The sequence below is a fragment of the Schistocerca piceifrons genome, chromosome 2, assembly GCF_021461385.2.
Source record: "Schistocerca piceifrons isolate TAMUIC-IGC-003096 chromosome 2, iqSchPice1.1, whole genome shotgun sequence".
Classification (NCBI taxonomy): domain Eukaryota; kingdom Metazoa; phylum Arthropoda; class Insecta; order Orthoptera; family Acrididae; genus Schistocerca; species Schistocerca piceifrons.
Genome location: NC_060139.1, coordinates 596,047,648 through 596,060,269, shown reverse-complemented (window position 1 = coordinate 596,060,269; position 12,622 = coordinate 596,047,648). Strand labels below are relative to the sequence as shown.

Genomic DNA, 12,622 nt, shown 5'->3' with positions numbered 1-12,622 from the left:
ACCTTCATACATATGACAGGCAATCTGTTTCAACACCTCAAATGGACAACATGTCTATGCTATCTGGATGATACTGTCATTTTTTGAAGACATCTAATCTGCCTGACAACTGTATCCAGATGGGTTCAGACCACAGGCTTCCATCTGAATTTGAGAAAGTTCCCATTACAATTAAGTTGTCTACACAGTTAATTCTTGTGGGGATGAAGATGGTTAACTGTTCCAGCTATCTCTGGACGACTGCAACAACATAAGAAATCATGAAAGGCAAATGCCTGTATTTGTGCAAGCTGAAAGGAGTGTTGATAACTATTATGTTGTACATATCCTCATCCAGTAGTGTTTGCAAATATATATCAGTAAGAATGATCATAGAAAAATATTCTTCTCTGCCAAGATTTATGAGGAGGTATTCTGGGTGCGGTATGGATAGATGTTTACTTGTTGCTGGGAAGTGACTGTTGATTTAAAGTCTATCCATAACTGGAAGGCACCATTGGGTTTTTATACCATCACCAGGGGTGTAGCCAAAAAACTTGTTTTAAATGTGTCAATTACTCCAACCTTTTGGGCTCGATTGAATTCCTGCTCAACAGCTGTTCATCAGGTGACTAGAATTGACCAGGTTCAGCAAAAATAGGGTACCACACTTGATTGCAAGGATATACGAGACTGGAAATCTGTATGCACCCAGACCAAGTTTGAGTAATGATTCAAATGTCAATGACATGTCATCATGTTTCTGGATGGGAACTGTGTCAGAGATGACCTGAAACCTGTCATTGATGGAGAATCCACAACAATGAGAAGGCATCCACAGACTGAAAATAGTATCATTAGTCAAGTGATCTTTTTGTAGGCTGCAATGATTGTGAAGCAAGCCCAGATGGGAGTTGAACTGTCACCATACACTACCCACACGTGAGAGGGTGGGGATAAGACAGGAGAACCTAGACAATTACTAATTTGGATGTTTACCAAGGAAACTGCAGCCTCTGTGTCCAACTGGGAATAGATATCTTTGTTTGCAGTTGTGAGGTTTGGCTGGGTACCCAGTAAATGCAGTTGATCCTTCAGAAGCTGAATTTCTTGATAGAGCAACTTATTTTGCTGCTGATATTGTTGTTGCTGTTGTTGAAACTGCTGCTGCAATTTCTGCTGCAGTTGCAGCTGTTGCTTTTCCAAGAGGTTCAGAAGTTTTGCTCCATGGTATTCTGTTAACTTTTTTACCTTGTTACCAGTTATTATGATGGAGATTCAACTGAATGTCAGCAATGACTTGAAAGAAACCCAATGAGGTTGGATCAACTGGTCTGGAGCTGTAAACATCAGATCACCAAGTGGCAACAGAAAGGTAATTATAAGGAAACAGACAAATGGAGACCAAAAAGGTAATCTGGAGAGAAAGAGAGAACATAAGACATATCAGAAGCAAATACCAAGAACCAATGCATTACAAAAATGAGACAATAGTAAAGCAAATACAGCTCCGAGTGCCCTGTCACTGCCTTGCAGAACTTATCCATGACCTTTGACGGAGCAACAATATGGTGTGTGATGTCATGGCAAGATGATGCTAGCACTCGTGTTTATAAAAACTCTGCCTAGTGGCCAAGTTTCAATTCCATGTGCTCTGGAGGTTTTTCAGTCATTTGCCCAGAATACCAGAAGGCCCACTTTCATTCTTACAAACACTTGAACTTTTAGTATTGAGTCATTGTCTAACATGGTCAGAGACACTGTTTAGGACTTGCCTAGCAGTTGTCTCATCTATTTTGATCTAGTCTAAAAATTGATTGTCAATTACTGTACTTGTAGATGAGGTTATTCTGGTATGAAAACTGACTACAGAAGTAAGATATATGTGGACATCTAATTTTCCAGGTCTGATCTGTTCCTGGAGTTCATTAGAAAATTTACATTGAAGTTCCCAAGCACTATCCAACTTTTTGTGTTTAAAGACTTACATTAGGAGAGAGTCTCACTGCTTTGAAAAGAGATTAAAATACTGTTACTATTGATAAATAAGAATTACTTAAAGGCAGTTCTATGGCACACACTTCCAAAAGTTTCTCTGGATAAAAACTTTGCACATCAATTGCACTGCATGTGACAATGCTCTTAACATAGATGGCTACACCACCTCTTCTTTATATTATCTGAGAATGAATTTGCTAAGTTACAATTACTTATAGCAGAAATAACATTGTGCTCACCAAAACACAAAATACGACCACAAACTATATCTCCAAATCCATGGACATTTACTATAAGCTCATTGACATTATTGCAAAGGCCTCTAATGTTTTGGCGATAAACTGCCAGTTTCTTTGCAGAAGTACTTATACAATTTTGCTCTAAAAAAAGAGCTCTCAGATGAAGCAAGATATTTTTCACTACTCATTTTGCCATGTCTGTTTCTATACACCAGTGGTTCTCAACTTTTTCTATCTGAACACTGTCTACTTCTTGCAATTCATTGTTTCAATAGATTTTACGGAAAGTACATAATTCTGTAAACTTACTCTTATCAAAATTTAATGGTAAAAGTCATTTGTCTTGAACTTATCTCTCGCTGTTCTCAATATTCTGTTACCTGCAATGAGTTTTGGAGGCATAATTTTTTAGTTGTTTGTCTTTCATGTTTTGGTTTGAATATGCAGCCAGGCACTTGTATACGTACTTCTTTTTCTTCTTCCAGTTTTGTTACAAAGCACCTGTGACTCATTCACTTCACAAAATATTATTTCAGCAATTTCTGTGTGCTACATGAGAGAAATGACATATCCGTTGTTCACAATTTTTTTTTTTCCTTATATATCCAGCTTTTTAGATTAGACTATATATCCCCCCCCCCTCCTCTCACCCTTTTCCAGTCCAGACACACAAAAACAAAAATTCATTACATGGTACACATTTCAGTACCTTCATGAAAAATTCACTGTTAAATGGAGAATGTTCTGAAATTAAGTTTTATGACAAACTAAATCTATGTGGCTGGTCTAGAATTAAGGGTAATCCATGTCAACACTTGATTGGAAACTATTACAATGAACACTGCTCTATTCTACTGTCTATTTAAATGCTTTACTCACCTTAAAACGAAGTGCTCCAACTGGAGGTTGAGCATATGGAACACCCCGAAAAATAAACACAGGATTACCAGATGTAGTGTTAAACTGCCGACCTCTAATAGGACCTAGAGGTGTGTCAACTGTTTTATATATCCTTTCTGCACCCTGTACATGAGATCAGCATCAACAATATTTTTAAAAAATGGTATGTATATGTGACCAAAATGTTTGCAGTAGTAGTATTCTTCACATAACTAATAAATATGTAGGAAAAGAGAAGTGCCTGTGGAAGATGTTAAAATGTAACAGAACAATTGGAATTGGATGAAAAGTTACAGAAACCGAAATACTATTGAGCTGCAGCTCATGAACATTTTTAGTCTACAAGAATAAGAAAAAGAAGCTAAACTGTCTGACAGATGAAATCCAGTATTTTTCTACCTGAACTTGCTCCAAAGTAATGCAACTTAACACAGCATAAGTTAGACATAAAATGTTGAAAAGAATCATCATTGGCAATGCTTCAAACTGCTAAACCCAGAAATGTTTATCTCAACACTGTAGTGCTCATATATAAATGTAATTATAGCATTATTCTGAGATAACACACCTATTTAGTGTCCATTATCACAAGCATGCCTGTTCTGATACAAAAAATGATAGCCACTTGTTTATCACCATCAAAAATCTTCTGCAAGATAATTCAAAGCAGTATCTTCTGTAGCTGTTGTGTGAGTAATTAGGTTGTATACATTAAGTTATCATTCTTCAAACTGTCAGAACAGGAAGAAAAACTGGCCACTTGCTTTTTAGTCTCACACATTTGCTTGAAAGATAATATTTACTAGTTAAAAACCAGTAGCATGAACAGAACTTGCCACTTGTTTATCAGGTTGATACATTCTCTGAAAAGATAGTATATATAGGTTTAAAATCAGTCAGAATCCTGGTCCAGTTCTAGTGTGATACAGAATTTTAATCTGTCATGAGGTTCCTGAATTAAACCTGTCTAGCATTTAAAAATATTCTTCCATACTTTTCCATGCATTTCAGTCTTCAGCAATGCTCATGCATATTGTTCTTATATTCTGTGGCATTATTAGCTGCCTAATGTAGAAGAAATTTTTTAATGTTTAATGATTATCACTGCTTTTAGTATGATAAACTGATTCTACAGTGTCAATCTTTGGCATGAAACCACCTAAGTGCAAAATTTGTTCATTTTGCATTTTTATTTTCAGATACAAGCTGGTTTCCAGTACAACTACTGTGTATTGTAAGTTTATGTGTCAGATAAACTCATTTTAAAATCTAGACACTAACAACTTACACTAAATTTAAAACTGCTTTTAGTCACATAAAAACTCATGCGTGTGTGGTGATTAATGTATTTTTGAACACTGAGTACTGCAAAAAAATATATTTTGTACTATATCATCAGCTCTCATCTGCAGTTGGGCTTTATAAATTTTGGCAGTAGTATCTGCATTAGGCACTCATTCCTCAAAATCCAATGTATAGACACACCTGACAGAAAAATGGTCATGATAGGAAGTTAACAATTACACATTCCACAAACTTCAACAGCAGTATCTTACTTGGAAAATTCTTTGCACTAAATAACAATTTTTGACCTTTTTTCTGCTCGTCCACCAGTTTTCTAACAAATCAAGACAACCTGAAACACACGTCATGGTAACAGGTGCTGAAACAGTTACATCAATAGACAGTGTGCTCCCTTCTCTTGCAGCAAAGCAGGCGTGTATTCTCACATACAAATGAACATAAAGCTGATCAATGGCAACCTACAGTACATTGTTCCAGGCCTCTTCTGCCTTTTGTTGCAATTCAGCAATGGTTCTTGCAGGCCCTGGAGAACAAGTAAGTTTCCACTTAATCATGTCTCTTACATGTTCAACTGGTGTGAGACCTTATGATCTTGCTATCCTGAGCATTGTACACAGTGAAGGCACACTGTGTTGAAGAGCCCTATGTAATGTGCATTGTCCTGCTGAAAAAGCACATCACCTTCCTATTGATGAAATGGCAGTAGCATGGGGATAACAGCTTGTGCAATGTAGCAGTCACAGTTTACTTTACCCTGCAGAAACATCAAATGTGATAGTGAGTTGTAACTGATGGCCTCCCATACCATGAAGCCTGCTATGGAACCGAAGTGTTGTGGGCAAATGCACTTAACAATATGCAGCTCACCATACCTACATCATAAGCATTTGTATCCATAAACAAACATAACCTACTCTCATAACTGAAAATAACAGATCACTATTCTGCTCTCCAGTCAGCTCTTTCCCAACACCAGAGTAGGCAATCTTGGTGATGCCTTGGTGTCAGTGTCAACCTGACCAGAGGCAGACATTATCTTACTGCTGCTGCAAGCAGTGGGTTCCCAGTGGTCCCTTATGAAACACCAGGCACAACATGTGCTCAGATTTCCTCCCTGGGTGACGTTTGGTTGGCCACCTCTGCTTGCACAATGTGTCAATTCTGACAAGCATCTCTACTACACAGATGTCCAGTACCTGGTCTACTGATGTGGGAACATTCCACAGACCACTGTTGAAAGCAGCAAACACACTACCAATACATTGTACCCAAAAGTGCAGCAATCCATTGATACATCCATTCAGCTTCTGGCACACCCACAATGTGATCTAATTCAAATGGTTGAAGTTGTTCAGCAGTACATAATCATCTGTGGGGCATGGTGTATCCTAGAATGAATTTTGCACTGTTCAGTTCTGAACTCGGTACAGTTACTACCAGCAGAGTTAGAACACAGAGTGCACATACAGGTCTCCTAAATGCCATCTGACTACCAAAGACTGTCACAAATGAATCACTAACACACAACCTGTCAGTATGCATGTATTATACTCTGGTGCCATTGAACAGTATTTGAGGGTGTTGCATTTTTCTACTTTTTAAGTTTGTTTATTTATGTATTTATTTGGGCAATGTATAACAATATGGAGTACAGACAACAGGTTGAACCACAATCTCAATTACACAGTTGGGCTTGAAATCAAACACATCAAATGCTCATAATCCGTACTTGGAGAAAACTCTGGAGAGAGGAATGTTCCCACATTGGTGGAACTGATGCATCTCAAGCACTTGGTTGCATCATACATAGCATGGTTTGCATTTAAATGCTTTTGATAAGAGGTCATTTGAACAGATAATTACCAGAAGTATCCAACTTGATCAGGGCAATATCCACCTTATCCCACTGAATTTCAAATTTTTCACTGGGGCTTCTTTAAATAAAAATTTGGAAAAAAGACAAAACTGTGGAATTAATATAGTTATAATTGAAACAGCAGCTAGTAAAACTAAACACTGTAACTCGGAGAAAACCATGATTTTGAAGAACACTAATTTGGTATCTGTCATCAAGACAAGAGAAGCCTCTTTAATAAAAAGGATGAACTTCCCATATTTACATGGCAGAATGAAAGTAGGTGGAATATCAGAAGACATTCTGCGCTTATCAGAACAGCACATAGAAATCACTGTATTAAACAGATACATCTTAATAGGTACAAGCTAATATCGTAATAATCTAGAACCACTAACAGAAAAGGGGAAATGTCTATTTATGCAAAAAAAAAAAAGTGGAGCTGAGCTCCCACAACATTCAGGTTTATGAATTTTGTGATGAAAAAGTCTATAAATACTGTGCCTCAATAGTTAAGCACAGACCACTTGGAGCAATTATTTTTAAGCTTCTTAAAGTACATAGAGACAGTTCTGATTAGTTTATGATGGCTTAATGGGAAACCATTGTTTGTAGAGACTTAGTGCTGATTTTTTAACAGACAGGACCAGTCAACAACTACAGTTGCTGATATCTACTTTTACTCATCACATAAAGGTTCTCATCTAGAGAGGAAGGATACAGTGCAACAGTCTTTGATCATTTATTGTTTGTCTCAACTATCTCCCAAGATTTACATGTAGAAGAAATAGCCAATGATCTATCTAACCTCATGGTCAAATGAAAACAATAAATATGCTGACTCATTAGGCATAAATCACTGAAAAAAGTGTTGTATCACAGAGTCATTAACAAAAACATAATCATGGCATTTAGAAAATAAACTCTTAGGAGGAACACTAGGAAGAAATTTCTGAACTAGACAGGGTGGATAGAAAATGTAATTCTTTGAGCATATGTACATAATACTCTGAGTCTTGTTTCCCCCTAAGGTAAGGAAGGGTAAAATTAAATAAAAAGTACTACTTTTAATACTATAAAATCCTGCAGCTTTTTATTCTCCAATCAGTTATTTAATGAAGTAAGACATGAACTATGCACAGAATATAAAACACTCCAAGAAAATAAAATTCTGTTTGGATTATCATGAAACAACAAACAAACTACTGTGTGTAAAACTCTGTTTAACAAGTTAAAGTACAGTCGTCACACAAGTGAATGAATCAGGAGGCTTGGTTCAGTGTTTTTGCTTTTGAACATTACTGCTCTCTGTTGTCTTAAGGAATTATTTTCTAAGGTTGCAGACTAAAGTATGTAATGCATTTATTCACCAGAAGTCAGCAATAAGAATGTTTCATCAAGTAAATAACCACACATTTGCAAAATCACAGTGTACATATTGCCTCCTTGTCTAGGATTCAGAGTGGGGCTGTGTTTCAATGCATAAAATGTATTGAACAAGCTCCCAACTAACAAAAATTATGAAATTTCTTCCAGTTAAAATAAACAAATAAAAACTGTTCTCATTGCACATTCATTTGAAAACAGCTGTTAGGTACATGGCAAGTAGCAGGGTTCACTGTAAAGCTGTGCGATACTTCGGTGTGTATTGTAAATTGGCCTCTATTATTACAGAGTATTTAACTATTTTACTACAAAATATCAGTGTAATCAAGTAAATATTAAGCTACTGACTATGAGTAAACAGCACTTGCAAGAGAGGAAGTGGCAGTTTTCGTTTTTCTTTTTTTCCCAAAGTAGCAGATAACATTTCCCGTTATCTTACTGGGTTACATTTAGCTGGTATCAGCACAAATAGTGTTACACAATACAATGATAACTTAGTGTGTGTGTGTGTGTGTGTGTGTGTGTGTGTGTGTGTTTAACCTTTTAGCAACAAGGGAACACAATGTCTACAAATTGACTGGATGGTTCCAATCTTGTTTCTGTGCATGCCAACTGATCAGCATCTCAAGCATTCAGAAAAGCGGCTACATTATTTGTATTCTATCAGAGACTTTCTTATTTTATTTTTGAACAAAAGAAAGAAACGCAAATCACAAAAAGAATCAAGTCACATATCCCATGCAGATAAAGTAAAATGGCTCCCAATTGAAGTGGAATACAAATGAGTTTGAGATTCATATGTATGATTCTGATGCTTATATGACTCAGGACAATCAGTATAGTTTTCAACATATTCCTCTCTCTGCTGATTCTTCACAGGACCTACACATTTCTCATTTATTAGTTGGCTTAACTTTCAGCACTCTTCTGAAACAAAACATATCAAACATTTTGATTCTCTTCTTGCCTCAATGTTCGTAATTCACTTACAATGATATGTTCCAGGCATACATCCTCAAAAATGTCCTTCTAAAATTAAGATATATTTTTGATACTAGCAGACTTCTCTTAACAAGGAATCCATGCTAGTATGCTTCTTCTATCGCCTTACTTTTTCCGTGATTCATTATTTTGCTTCCAATGAAGCAGTTTTCCTACACATTCACCATTACATTGTTCCCAGTCCTGATGTTAAAGTTATAGTTAATCTCATTGCTCCTGTTCTGAATTATTTCTACCTCCTTTTTAGTATACCTTAATCCATATTGTGCACCCAGTAGAGTGTACTTTTTATTCAACAGGTCCTGCAGTTCTTTTCCAGTTTTACTTGGAATAACAATGTCTTCAGTGAATATTATCATTGATATTCCATCACCCTGAATTTCCATCCCACTCCTGAGCCATCCTTTTATTTCTGTCACTGCTTCTTTGATGAGCTAGTTGGGTTGTAGAGGAGAAAGACTGATTTTCTGCCTTTTTAAGCTAAGAACTTCTGTCTTGGTTTTCTATTCTTATTGTTCCTCTCTTGTTTCTTGTATATACTGTATGTTAGCCATCTTTCCCTAGAGTATATATCTATCTTTCTGATGATTCCAATCATTTTGCACCATTTCACATAACAGAACATTTTTTCTACCTCAAAAAATACTATAAAAGAGTCTTAAGCCTTACTTCCATTAACACGGGCATCAGAACTGCCTTTCCAGCACTACACTGATCATAATTTTAGTTTCTCAATTTCCTTTTCCATTCTCCTGTATATTTTTCTTGTCAGTAATCTTTTTCCAAAAGTATAATAGTATCTCTCCAACCTCATACATTCTACACACTAACTGTAATATTGCTTTGACTGTTATGTACAGGATGACGGGTATGGGCAGGCGGTGGGCATTATGGAATAATAGAGTAATTTTTAAAGAAAGTCCATTTATTGGCTAAAGCATGTTGAAAGGGGATACATAGGCCTAGGGAGGTCAGGGTGAGCCAGAGCTTACAATTTGGCGAACATTGTTCGCGAAGCTACCGAAAGTGGTTGTCTGCCAAAACTAAGTCCACAGTGCCGCAGCACCGGGAGAAGCGGGAGATGTTCAATGCTACAGGACGCGCATCCGACTCGCGGGTGAGCAAGAATACAAGAGAGCAGGCCCGGCGACGGGCATGTTCGACGCACCACGCAGCTTCCTCCGCCCTGATTGGTCAGGACCGAGCAAACCGTGCGGGCGGCATGGAACTTTCCAGAGCGTTGCCTGCTAAGCGACGCCTGGGGTGGTGTTACCTCGTAAGCACATGAGAGAGGCGCGTAATCAAGGTGCCCTTCCTCGGTGCTGACTTCCTGTTAGTAGACCGTGGGACGAAAGAATCTACAGGCAGCTAACACTGCCGGCCGTGGCTTGACCGCAATGGAAAAATGAAGTTACCGGTTGGAGGCTCATATAATAAAGTAAAATCACCTTATTGTCTGGCTCATCCATTACATTCCTCCCCCTTCTGTGGGAGTGGAGAAAGTATGTGAATTCGCTCAATGTAATTATTATTTAGATGTAAACAAAGTTAGCTTGCAAAACAAAGTAAACATTACTTGATTAAGAATGGCCCTCATGGAAGACGGCAGGGGTCTTCACCTACGGGAGGATATAGAGACTCTAAAGACCTCCTAGGGGTAGCAAAGGAACTTACACATGTCAACAATATTGTGAATATACAAGAATCATCATAAAACATCAAAACATTGTAATACATCAGATCATCATAAAATATCATAGAATATCAAAACAAAATTAGAACAAAATATAGCAGTGTGAATTAGATAAACATGTCAAGTGTTCTTGTTGCTAAGTTGAAGTAAAAATGTCTTTTTCTTTGCTTTTGTTAAAATAAGTTGAAAATGTAAAGATATCACCACTGGTGAGTCACTGCGGGGGCGCCTGGCGCGAGGCGGCGTGGTGTGTTGTCCTCGGCGGGCAGCGCGCAGACTGCCAGCGGGAAGGGGGCGTGGCTGTGGCCGGGTCCGTGCACTGGAACTCAGTGCAGGGTAGGGGCGGTATGAGGGGAGGTCCACATGTTTCAAAACACAGTTGAAAAGGGAGTTGTCATTAAGGGAACACTTCACTACACTACACTAGTTTTTCCACATTAATAGATATCTCAGTTTCACTCTCAATACTATAGGAGGGCACATGCCTGATAGGTTTTTGTTTTCTACTTTTTGTTTAGTTCATCGCTGTTTGCCATTAATTTAAGTGCGCCAACAGGCGAACGTAAGAAATGTGTCCTTTTTTTCATTTTTTAGCAAATCATCAATTGACGTTAGGATGTGATTATTTGATTTATTAGATAAAACTTGAACTTAGCTGACAAGGGAATCATGAATGGGCTTTCAGGTATAAAAAAACATAACTAAAGGGGGCGCGAATACCAAGTGAGTAAGCCGTAGTGGCATGAAAGGTTATTAATGGCGTTCCGACAGGAACCGTTTGCTAAAGATCTGCGCGGAGGCTACGTCAGAGTGGGAGCTGACTGCAAGGGCGAATCTCGCGCTAAGTCAGAAAGGCGCGCGGCAGATAACTTCCTAGGGCAGCGCCGCGTCAGAGCTGCACGCGCAGCTGAGAAGCGCGAGCCGAGGCGGTGTAATGGTACTTTGACTTCCGCAAAGTTATAATTTACGATCGCGCACGCAGAAGAGCGCTGCGCCAGCGACCGATTTTATAAATAATTTTGTTCTTTTTTTTTACTTTTGCGTAGTTTTTTTGTTTTTAAGAACTAATGGATGTCTCTCTCTCTTGTCTTGATACGAAAGACGTGTATTTTTCCGCGATGTGCTGAATGTGCTTTTGGTGAAAATTAAACTTACATTACAAAGCGATGTTGTTTCAATAGCTAATGAGGAGAAGATAATAAACGGTAACACTACAATTGGCGACCGTGACAGGACTTGCAATCTTCGGATTTGATGCAAGTGCAGTTTGGATTTGATACAAGTGCAGTTATTATAAATTTTGGACATTTTATCTAATTTTAACCACTTAATAGCATCAGAAAACGAATTTGGACTAAGTCTCATTCATTTCAATTGTAATGTTACGTGCATGAAATTTACAACAATATTGTTTTCCCTGTTATTAATTTGTGTTAATTTTCATTTTCATGCTGAGGAAATTAATTTGGTAAAAAAAAAGGGAAAAGGATAAAGTTCCATAAAATAATTTGCACGGACGCGAAAGAAAAATTTTGGATTGAAAACTGTATATTTGACGCTACATTTGCAACATAAGACTGAAAAAAATTGGTGAGTACAGAAATTTACATTTTTCCAGTTTCAAGCAGCCATCTGTACTTCCTTTATTCCGATCCATTTATTTCGAAATTATTTTTTCAAATTGTAGTTAAAATTGATTTACTACTATTATTGCAAATGATAAGTGAAGAGCATATCCACAGTCATTTATTTGTGAGAGGGAAATTTCAGTGCCAATTTAATAATTCAATTTCTAATTAGAAATCATATAGAAATATCCATTACCATAAGAGAAATTTCAGATTTCAACATATCATATTTAAATTTTTTTTTACCATTGGAAAATTTTATTTGCAATTAATTATGAAAATCGCAAGATGGACGCTAGACGCGTAGAAATTGTTTCCGCGGACGAGCTTAGTGAAAGTGACACATTGCAAAACATGTCCGACAGTCAAATGAATATTGAACTTAATAGGGAGGATGTTCAAGACAATTTTACCGGATCGATTAAGACAACAACCCTTATATTTAAACAGATATACAGGCGAATGGAGAGTGAGTACTACGCGACAAAACGTGACATTGACAACGTCAACTTCAGAACCAGACATCAATCAGACACGAAAAAATGACGAAACTAAGACACAGGACTCTGACATACTCAACCAGATTCTGAAGTTACTTGGTGACCAAAACAGAAAAACCGGTACTTTAGACAAAAGA

The 12,622-nt window shown here is 37.4% G+C and overlaps 1 protein-coding gene across 1 annotated transcript in view; it reads right to left on the bottom strand.

The window, feature by feature from the left end:
* LOC124775637 (esterase FE4-like) overlaps positions 1-11,722 on the bottom strand; it is a 164,768-nt gene extending 153,046 nt beyond the window's left edge. Inside the window, exons 1-3 of the mRNA XM_047250466.1 lie at positions 11,394-11,722; positions 10,562-10,775; positions 3,096-3,239 (exon numbers count right to left, since the gene is read on the bottom strand). Coding sequence (XP_047106422.1) covers positions 3,096-3,239; positions 10,562-10,775; positions 11,394-11,722 — 687 coding nt within the window. The remainder of the gene's footprint in view (positions 1-3,095; positions 3,240-10,561; positions 10,776-11,393) is intronic.
* Between the last annotated feature and the right edge of the window lie 900 nt (positions 11,723-12,622).